Below are 10,994 nucleotides of genomic sequence, written 5' to 3'. Positions count from 1 at the left end.
ATCACTGGAATGCAGAACGTGGGGAAAGAACAAGGACGCTGGCATTGGTGCAAACTCAAAAAATCTGATCTCACAGAGTGGATATTCGTCAAATCTGTCATGATTTTGGTGTTCTAACAGGCCCACAATGTGGTTATTAAAATCCTATTCGGATATATTTGGCTGTTTTCGCAGAATAACATTTAGATATAGTCATTTTCAGGGTTAGAACAATTGTTTGCTAAAAACTAACTCCCATTCGTTGAAGCTAGAAATCGGTGGTGGTAGTTGAATCCGTTTTTTAACTGTAATGCAGTTGATTATTAACGATGACGTGAACATGTATTGGGGTTGGCATCCATACAAGCATTTTTTTTTAAATGTATTTTTTTAACCTTTATTTAACTAGGCAAGTCAATTAAGAACAAATTCTTATTTACAATGACGGCCTACCAAAAGGCAAAAGCCCTCCTGTGGGGACGGGGGCTGGGAATTAAAAAAAATAAAAAATATATAATAAGATAGTATAGAATTACACTTTGGCTTTTACCCCAAAATAATGTGAAATACATGTCACCGGATGTTGGTGGAACCTAAATTAGGGAGGACCGACTCGTGGTAATGGCTGGAGCGTAATTAGTGGAATGGTATCAAATACATCAAAAACATGGTTGCCATGTGTTTGATCCGATTCCATTCGCTCTGTTCCAGGACGTTATTGTGAGCCTCCAATCAGCAGCCTGCTGTGAAACACATATAAACAATAGCCTAAATCAGTGTTCCCCAAACTCGGTCCTGGGGACCCCAAGGGGTGTACATTTTGGTTGTTGCTTTAACACTACACAGCTGATTCAAATAATCAAAGCTTGATGATTAGTTAATCATTTGAATCAGCTGTGTTGTGCTAGGGCAAAAACAAAACGTGCCCCCCTTGGGGTCCACAGGACTGATTTTGGGAAACTCTGGCCTAAATGCAGACTAATTTTCATGGGGGCAATGAGAAGATTCTGAATCTTTCCTGAAAGGGGGGGACACGTGAGTGGCATTTCCATTGTTTTGGTAGAATTTGATACATCTTTCTTTACAACATCTATAGGAGTGCAGGCCAGCGTGATCCTCACATGTATTTTAATTATGTTTGCTTTGCCTTTTGTGGCAATACTTTGAATGAAAATATAAAAAGAGTGGCATGGACCCTGAAGGCTCCACATGAGGCTGTTGAACCAGAAAGATAACCGTTTGTGAACAGTTTCTTTCTGTCTGCCTGGGGGGGGGGCTGTCAAACCAGACAACCATATTGTGAGGGGAATGCTCACTTCATCCCCAAAAAAGAAGAGGAACTCACTAATAAAAGACTTAGGAATTAAGTAAACAAAGTATTAAGATACTTAGCTAAACCCGCTAATTTAAGAATCTCCCTGGTGTAAGCTGGGATTTCTGTTCGGCTTGTTTGCACCCTGTATTATGTAGTCACTGTGAAGTGGGTTTAGCCTTATAAAGAGCTCTAGCTATAAATTCCATGGTTTGTTCCCAGAGACTGGACAGCATGAGATAAAGGCTCACGACAGGGCTGTCCAATAACAGAGCTAAGCCTCTATAATGCTTCAAGAGGTAAACAATAATGCATTCAAATTTCACTGTAATTATTAGATATATTTTTATAAACAATTTTTCAACAGAATAAATACAGCACAAGCAATCACTTTTATATTTAGGAGCCGAATCCTGAAGCAACAGGCATCGTTTGGACACATCACAGTACTTAACTAGTACTATTACTGTACATAACATATTTCCCCTCATATTTAATTATATTACTGTAATAGAAAATCTGGATCTTTGTGATAAATACATATAAATAATATATTTACTTAACTTGTACTATGATAACAGTACAAAAAAGCCCCCCCCCCACGTGTTAGTCGTATAACCAAGTATGACAGGACAACAGATAATGGTGGGAGCATGTGCAGGCGTCAGGGAGAAGGGTACAGAGTCTGAATTCCGCCACGGTCATAGTGCCATCTAGTGCTTCACAGAAAATCAGTTTAGAAAAAATATATATATACTGTACTGAGCATGTGAATTCACTCTCCTCTCTAAATACCTATTTACTTGTGAGACAATATGGAATGCATATGGTAGCAATATTGTCATATAAGGTGACAGAATTGTTTATGCCTTTGTTGCATCATTGGACTGGTTTCTCTCTTTTTGAAATCATACATTTGCTTGCTGAATGTGACAAAAGCTTCCATTTTATACAGTCACCTCACTGAACAGCGAGGTGATTGGAATCATTATAAATACTAGTCAGAAAAAGTACACATTCACACCAGATGAATGTTTCTAGTATAATTTTATTGCATTTCCTCATAGGTTAACATATACAGACCAAACACAAAACAACCATGCAGGTATCAACCATTGGACATTGTACAGCAGTCTATGTGGAAGCCATGCTATGAATACAAATCATACGTATGTTGTAGACTGGATCATGTCTCTTAGGCCCACAGAGGCATGTCGGCGCACAGCTCTGGGCTCTGGTTGGTGACGGTCATCACGTCGATGTCGATGCCATTGGAGGTGAACACGTTGCACAGCTCCACCAGTTTCTCCTCAGACAGGGTTGACTCTCTGCTCAGGATCCAGGCAAAGTCAGCATGGAAGGTGCCCAGGATGTCGGTGCAGCCGTAGACCACGGAGTGGCCCTCGTAGTCAGTGGACAGAACCCAATAGTTGCCGGGGGGAGAGTCTGCAGGAGAGGAAAACATATTCAAATACATTTAGTAGTTTATTTATGAGAATAATTCAAATAAATACATGGATTATAATTTTATATTTTTCTACAGAGGTCCATATGAATATAAATATTGTTACAAAACCCATAACTAGCCTAAGGATATTGTTGCAGTCGCTCTGTCTAGGAGTCCTAGGCCTAGTTACATGGTCTGTAACCTGAATGTGTGCATTTCTGTGACAAATCTGTGTGTGTGCCTTGGTGTTAAATGTACATGTGCTCAGGGAGACAGCAACCTTACCTTGGTCCAGGGCCAGCTCAGCCTTTCCTCTTGGTCATCCAAGTACACTATCATTTGTTTAGATGATGACGAAACAGGAATATGTACAAAAAGGAAAAATACAAAAGGCATGCCCCAAACTAAAGACAAAAACAAACGAAAGGCCTCATGGCCACCAAAACAAACCAAGCAGCCTTACAGCTTACCAGCTGCTACTCTGACTGACCATCACCTTCATTGGCAGCACCTGATGTGCTTATCAACCAGGCTCAGCATCTGGACAAGGTTGCTGCTGCCCCCTGGGGGATGGAGTGTGGAAGTGTATCCTGTCGATATGTTTGCCTAACTGTGCGCCAACACTACACTGCCCACTACATAACGCTATAATACCACATACAGGGTCAGATTAGACAAGGGTCAGAAACAGACCACTTAAGAAGTCAAATGGACTTATTTAGGTCTACCTCACGAGAATGTTGAGACAAGTATATTATATTTTTTAATTTTATTTTTTAATATTGTTTACCCTCGAAGAAGGTGACTTCCAGCTTGGCGGGCTCAGAGGGGTCCTTGGCCTTAGCATATCCAGTAATAGCACTGACAGTGTTATCAGCACTGAGAGATAAAAAAAAGGGAGAGAGAGGTTAGAGGTTAAACACATTCAACAATGGCGTTTTATGAGGCCTGCTAACTCATGGGTCCCGACTCAATCAATGGCAGATAAAGGAAAACGGCACTTGCACATTCACTGGGAATGTTTATGCTCTAGCTGAGGTGTTAACCTTGTTAACCGACTCAGCACCACGTAAGCTGCAAACATTTTCATTGGATAATGACATCACATCCCACCTGTCCTTAACATTCTGACTAAACCTACAGCGCGGTTTTCCATTACATGTACTTGATTAAATAGGAAGCTTAGACTTGGGTTAATAAAAGGTAGTCTGCTCTCCTGGATTGAGATACAAACATTGAATTTTGTATCTCAATCTTAAACGGTGAAGTGAGCGATGCATGATTTCCAACAATAACTAATAGCACGAGGCAAAACTTCTCTGTGGCTTCAGATCAGGCGGCTATCACGTCGTAGCTATGGAAACGCACCCGTGCACATGCACAGGTACTCTGTGATACTCTACGAGTGCATCATCTTGCATTGCACTCATCTAAAACTGCATTGCTGCTCGTGGGAATGTCATATCGCTGAGTCTCAGTTGAATGTAAAAAAATAATTACAAATAGATGTACTTTTTAACTTGATCTCTTTAATGTACATACAGCAGCTCCCTGTTGAGCACACCAACAACTCCGGGGCTCTCCAGAGAGTAGGTAGCTGTGGTACACTCGCCCTTCTGGAATACGGCAGGGAGCTTCTTGATCTCGTACCACTTGCCCAGATACTGTTGTCAAAGACAAAGGTCAAAGGTTATATGACAATGTGATGCTACGGTATGGCTGAGAGCTCAGGGGTTAGGTTTCCCCTATGTTACAGATCTAGGATCAGCTTCCCCTGACCCAATCCTAAACTTAACTATTTGTTGGGAATGGTTGCAAAACTGACCCAAGATCAGCATCTTGGGGCAACTTTACCCTACTCCTCCTGACTTTGACATGCCATGGCGTTATCCATACCTGCAGCTCACATCATGCCAGTGGTTTGATCGAAGGCGACACTTTGGTCACACTTAAAGTAGATACAGGTTGCTGTATACATGTGTAGTAATGCTGTAATAACATTGTATTCAGTGTTTTTTACTTTTTATTAAAGTGGAAATAGGAACAATCTCTCTTCCACTTGTGTAATAACACAAATGCTCCAACGCATTACTATGTAATGACAAAACAATTACTAAATGAATAGTTAACAATTTATGAATACAACACAGGAGGTTGGTAGCACCTTAATTGAGGAGGACGGGCTCGTGGTAATGGCTGGAGCAGAACTGGTGGAATGGTATCAAACACATCAAACACATGGTTTCTATGTATTTGATGCCATTCCATTTGCTCCGTTCCGGACATTATTACGAGCTTTTCTCCTCTCAGCAGCCTGCTGTGGAATCACGCAAGTAATGACACTGTTACTACACATGAATACACGCAATTCCATGTTATCACTCAATTAATTACAATGCTACTGCACATGCATAAGAGCAACTTCAAATACAGTAATAAAAGTTAAGGTATAGTCACCCTGGCAGCGTCGAAGTTAGCTTGGACGGGAGGTTGGGGGCATTTTCCAGGGCGTAAAGTTTGGGCGTTAGCGGCCAGAATAGACAGCAGAGTCAGAGAGAGAACCTGTAGAGTCTGCATCTTGGGTCCTGGGTAGGAACAGACACACAGGCAGAAAAGTAGAGACATTTTCACCAACTCCGTTGGAGGACAATGCAAATTGACTTCGAGTATACAGTGATTAATTAAGGGTAGCCTAGTGGTTAGAGCGTTGGACGAGTAACCGAAAGGTTGCAAGTTTAAATCCCCGAGCTGACAAGGTACAAATCTGTCATTCTGCCCCTGAACAGGCAGTTAACCCACTGTTCCTATGCTGTCATTGAAAATAAGAATTTGTTCTAAACTGACTTGCCTAGTAAAAAAAATAAAACCCTTTAGGAAACAGAACATACTGTATAAACAATTATCCTAGACACTGGTCAAATACGTACATTTTATGTCAGAAGTACATTACGAATGCAATGCATTGTGCCTAACAACTACAGACCTACAGTGTGCACAGCGTCATTCTTCAGGCAATGTGAAATCGCAGAGCTTAAAGCATCAGAGAGAGAGAGAGAGAGAGACAGACCGGGGTTAATGGGTCCCACTTACCTGCACTTGTTCAGAAGATCAACCTGTTTCAGTGATGTTCAGTGGGTTGTAGACGCCTATTTATATGTCAAACTCATTAGTTATGCGGCTCACGCATCGCTTTCATGACGGGTTTTTCTCCGAATTCCAGAATTGAGAGTGTGTGTGTGTTAGTGTTTGTCTTAGCGTTGGGAGTATGGCACCTGTTCAAATGGACCTTGAGGAAACAAACTCCTGTCTGACTCTGCTAGTGACTGACATGTTAGTGGTTTCGGTTGTTACACAAGTGAAATAACACACCATTTTGCAGAAGCAAGATGCATTCAAACCGACTTACAGTTGTGAGTGCATCCATTTTCCGTGTTGGTGACCCTGGCGGGAATCAAACCCACACAATCCTGCCGTTGCAAGCGCCATGCTCTACCAAAGTACTAAGTAATAACATGTTAATATACAGTGTGTTTCTACACAGGTAGAAGTGTAACTTGACTTCTTATGCCAAGCGTTACATCTGGAGGAAACCTGGCACCATCGCTACAGTGAAGCATGGTGGTGACAGCATCATGCTGTGGGGATGCTTTTCAGAGGCAGGGACTGGGAGACTAGTCAGGATCGAGGGAAAGATGAATGGAGCAAAATACAGAGAGATCCTTGATGAAAACCTGCTCCAGAGTGCTCAGGACCTCAGACTAGGGCGAAGGCTTCTGGACAAATCTCTGAATGTCCTTGAGTGGCACAGCCAGAACCCGGACTTGAACCCGATCGAACATCTCTGGAGAGACCTGAAAATAGCTGTGCACCCATCCAACCTGACAGAGCTTGAGAGGATCTGCAGAGAAGAATGGGAGAAACTACCCAAATACAGGTGTGCCAAGCTTGTAGCGTCATACCCAAGAAGACTCAAGGCTGTAATCGTTGCCAAAGGTGCTTCGACAAAGTTGAAGGGGCTGAGTCACTGGCTTACTGGTGCTCTTCCATGCCATCCCTAGGAGGGGTGTGTCACTTGAGTGGGTTGAGTCTCTGACGTGGTCTTCCTGTCTGGGTTGGCGCCCCCCGCCCCCCTTGGGTTGTGCCGTGGCAGAGATCTTTGTGGGCTATAGCCGGCCTTGTCTCATGATGGTAAGTTGGTGGTTGAAGATATCCCTCTAGTGGTGTGGGGGCTGTGCTTTGGTCAAGTGGGTGGGGTTATATCCTACCTATTTGTCCCTGTCCGGGGATGTCATCGGATGGGGCCACAGTGTCTCCTGACCCCTCCTGTCTCAGCCTCCAGTATTTATGCTGCAGTAGTTTATGTGTCGGGGTGCTAGGTTCAGTCTGTTATATCTGGAGTATTTTTCCTGTATGCTCTCTCTAATTCTCTTTCTTTCTCTCTTTCTTTCTCTCTCTCTTACAATGACGGCCTACCCGGCCCAACCCGGACAACGCTGGGTCAATTGTGCGCCGCCCTATGGGACTCCCAATGAGTCCTAGACACTCCCAATGAGTCCTGATACAGCCTCTAAGGCAAAAGTGCGGAGGAATAGCGGTTGTCAGGGTGTTATTGTTCAGGAGAATGTGTTCTCAATGACTTAACGTGCTTAAACCAGTGAATGACATTGCCTTTTACGTAAACGGTAAGGACGTGACCCCTGGAGCCCATCAACAGGAGCCAGTGTCCCAGGATGGGGGTACCTTCGCCCCTTCATCAAACATGTTCACACAGCGGGCGGACCCCCCCCCCCCCTCCCGTGTGTGTACACAGCTGTCTTACACACTGGGTTCTGCCACGTGAGCACGTGCCAGTCTAGTGGTTGTATAAGGCTGTCAATCATAACTATGCAAGTTCTACATCCATGTAACTGACAACTGTTTCACATTACATGGTGGAGCTGTGTGAGTACAGGTACCGTATAGGAGCTTCATACTAACTGTGTGAGTACAGGTACCGTATAGGAGCTTCATACTAAATGTGTGAGTACAGGTACCGTATAGGAGCTTCATACTAACTGTGTGATTACAGGTACCGTATAGGAGCTTCATACTAACTGTGTGAGTACAGGTACCGTATAGGAGCTTCATACTAACTGTGTGAGTACAGGTACCGTATAGGAGCTTCATACTAAATGTGTGAGTACAGGTACCATATAGGAGCTTCATACTAACTGTGTGATTACAGGTACCGTATAGGAGCTTCATACTAACTGTGTGATTACAGGTACCATATAGGAGCTTCATACTAACTGTGTGATTACAGGTACCATATAGGAGCTTCATACTAACTGTGTGATTACAGGTACCGTATAGGAGCTTCATACTAACTGTGTGATTACAGGTACCGTATAGGAGCTTCATACTAACTGTGTGATTACAGGTACCGTATAGGAGCTTCATACTAAATGTGTGATTTCAGGTACAGTCACACCCTGGCCAAACAAAAATAGAGAATAAAAGCCTCTCTATGGTCAGGGTGTGACAGTACCCCCCCCCCCTTCCCCCAAAGGTGCGGACTCCGGCCGCAAAACTAGACTCTAAAGGGGAGGGTCCGGGTGGGCTTCCTTTACGGCGACGGCTCTGGTGTGGGACGTAGACCCCCTTCCGCCTCTGGCTCCCCCCACTTTGGTGGCGCCTCTGGTGTGGGGACCCTCGCCGCCGACCCCGGACTGGGCACCCTCGTTGCGGGCCCCGGACTGAGCACCCTCTTTGCGGGCCCCGGACTGAGCACCCTCTTTGCGGGCCCCGGACTGGGCACCCGCATTGCGGGCCCTGGACTGGGGATCCTCGCCGCCGACCCCGGACTGGGCACCCTCGTTTCGGGCCCCGGACTGGGCACCCTCGTTGCGGGCCCCGGACTGGGCACCCTCATTGCGGGCCCTGGACTGGGCACCCGCATTGTGGGCCCCGGACTTGGCACCCGCGTTGCGGGGCCCGGACTGGGCACCCTCGTCGCGGGCCCCGGACTGGAGGCCATCTCTGGAGGCTCCGGACTGGAGGCCGCCTCTGGAGGCTCCGGACTGGAGGCCATCTCTGGAGTGGAGAGACACACAGGACTCACTAGGCTGACTCACCCTACATGTAGAGAAATGCCAATGCCATCCTCCTCTCTTTCATGTTGGTGAAACATTCTATGACTCTGTCATACTGTACACGCTTTTAGTTTTTGTTGTCCTAGGCTACCTGGCTAAAATGCTTGCTCGCTAGCCTAACTTCGATTCATGGGCAAAGTTAGCGATTAGCCAGCTAGTTAACAGTAGCCTACTACATCAAGATACACACTGAACATCCATCCTCTCAGTCCAGGGCCACAATGTGTATACATTTATGGTTGGATCAGAATCGCCTTTATAATCATTGGCCAGTACGGAGAATTCAGTAAAACCACAAGTCCAAATCCCTATCTCCATAAATCCTATCTATTTTTTTAGGAAAAGGCCAATTTTAGCTACCTAGCCACCAGAGGACAACGACACAAGAGATGTGACAAAGTTGTTTCTGTCAATTACGTATTTCTCTTGAAGAGATGTGATAGGAGTGAAACCAAATCCAAGCAGGCTTCCCCTTGACACTTTTTTTTTGGTGAACCAGCGGTCTAAGGCACTGCATTCTCAGTGCAGGAGGCATCACTACAGTCCCTGGTTTGAATCCAGGCTGTATCACATCCGACTGTGATTGGGAGTCCCATAGGGTGGTGCACAATTGTCCCAGCATCATCCAGGGTTGGCTGGAGTAGGCCGTCATTGTAAATAAGAATTTGTTTTTTAACTGACTTGCCTAGTTAAATAAAGGTTAAAGATTCTTCAACCTCAGGAGGCTGAAGAAGTTTGGCTTGTCACCAAAAACACTCACAAACGTTTATACTGTAGATGCACAATCGAGAGCATCCTGTCGGGCTGTATCACCGCCTGGTACGGCAACTGCTCCGCCCACAACCGTAAGGCTCTCCAGAGGGTAGTGAGGTCTGCACAACGCATCACCGGGGGCAAACTACCTGCCCTCCAGGACACCTACACCACCCGATGTCACACGAAGGCCAAAAAAATCATCAAGGACAACAACCACCCGAGCCACTGCCTGTTCACCCCGCTATCATCCAGAAGGCGAGGTCAGTACAGGTGCATCAAAGTGGGGACAGAGAGACTTAAAAATAGCTTCTATCTCAAGGCCATCAGACTGTTAACATTGAGTGGCTGCTGCCAACATACTGACTAAACTCCAGCCACTTTAATAATGGAAAAATGTATGTAATAAATGTACCACTAGCCACTTTAAACAATGCCACAATGCCAAATAATTTTTACATACCCTACATTACTCATCTCATATGTATATACTGTACTCTATACCATCTACTGCATCTTGCCATCTTGATGCAATTAAATGTATCACTAGCCACTTTAAACAATGTCACTTTATATAATGTTTTCATACCCTACATTACTCATCTCATATGTATATACTGTACTCTATACCATCTGCTGCATCTTGCCTATGCTGTTCTGTACCATCACTTATTCATATATCTTTATGTACATATTCTTATTCATTCCTTTACACTGTGTGTATAAGGACGTTGTTGTGAAATTGTTAGGTTAGATTACTTGTTAGATATTACTGCATAGTCGGAACTAGAAGCACAAGCATTTCGCTACACTCGCATTAACATCTGCTAACCATGTGTATGTGACAAATAAAATTTGATTAGATTTTGATCTGTCCATTTATAACGAATCCACAGAGAAGGTTTTGCTTATCATGACATGGAGGTTTGTGGCTTAGGATATTCATATTTTTTTGGTTGTTACCACCTTTACAAACCTACAAATCGTATTTATCATAACTCAACACAATTGGTTCCTTCTTGCATGGTACAAAACGGTGGCAAGTGGTCATTGTTCGAATGAATACCAAGGAATTCCATAGGTTATTGTGTATTTACTATTTTATCATGCAATATCACATAGTTTTTATGTCATGACAGGGGTGAATACAAAACTAATAGCAATAAATAGTATCTTATATGTTAGAAATTCCATGATAATATGGTAAAACACAGCTATAAACCATTAATTATTTTATTTATTAGGTATTGGTCTTAAATGTTTGTATTTTTAATGTAATTTTTATTTTATTTAACCTTTATTTAATTAGGCAAGTCAGTTAAGAACAAATTCTTATTTACAATGACGGCCTACCCGGCCCAACCCGGACAAC

The 10,994-nt window shown here is 43.9% G+C and overlaps 1 protein-coding gene across 1 annotated transcript; it reads right to left on the bottom strand.

Annotated features, from left to right (window-relative positions):
* Positions 1-2,321: 2,321 nt before the first annotated feature.
* LOC135558138 (apolipoprotein D-like) lies at positions 2,322-5,864 on the bottom strand. Its single transcript, XM_064991875.1, has 5 exons — positions 5,829-5,864; positions 5,196-5,323; positions 4,281-4,402; positions 3,529-3,617; positions 2,322-2,737 (listed from the first exon to the last, which is right to left on the bottom strand). Exons 2-5 carry the CDS (start codon positions 5,313-5,315, stop codon positions 2,487-2,489), a joined length of 582 nt encoding a protein of 193 aa, XP_064847947.1. The 5' UTR covers positions 5,316-5,323; positions 5,829-5,864; the 3' UTR covers positions 2,322-2,486.
* Between the last annotated feature and the right edge of the window lie 5,130 nt (positions 5,865-10,994).

Source organism: Oncorhynchus masou, chromosome 17 (assembly GCF_036934945.1).
Source record: "Oncorhynchus masou masou isolate Uvic2021 chromosome 17, UVic_Omas_1.1, whole genome shotgun sequence".
In the NCBI taxonomy this organism is placed as follows: Eukaryota; Metazoa; Chordata; class Actinopteri; order Salmoniformes; family Salmonidae; genus Oncorhynchus; species Oncorhynchus masou.
The sequence above is the reverse complement of the archived record's forward strand: the minus strand, read 5'-3'. Positions and strand labels throughout refer to the sequence as shown.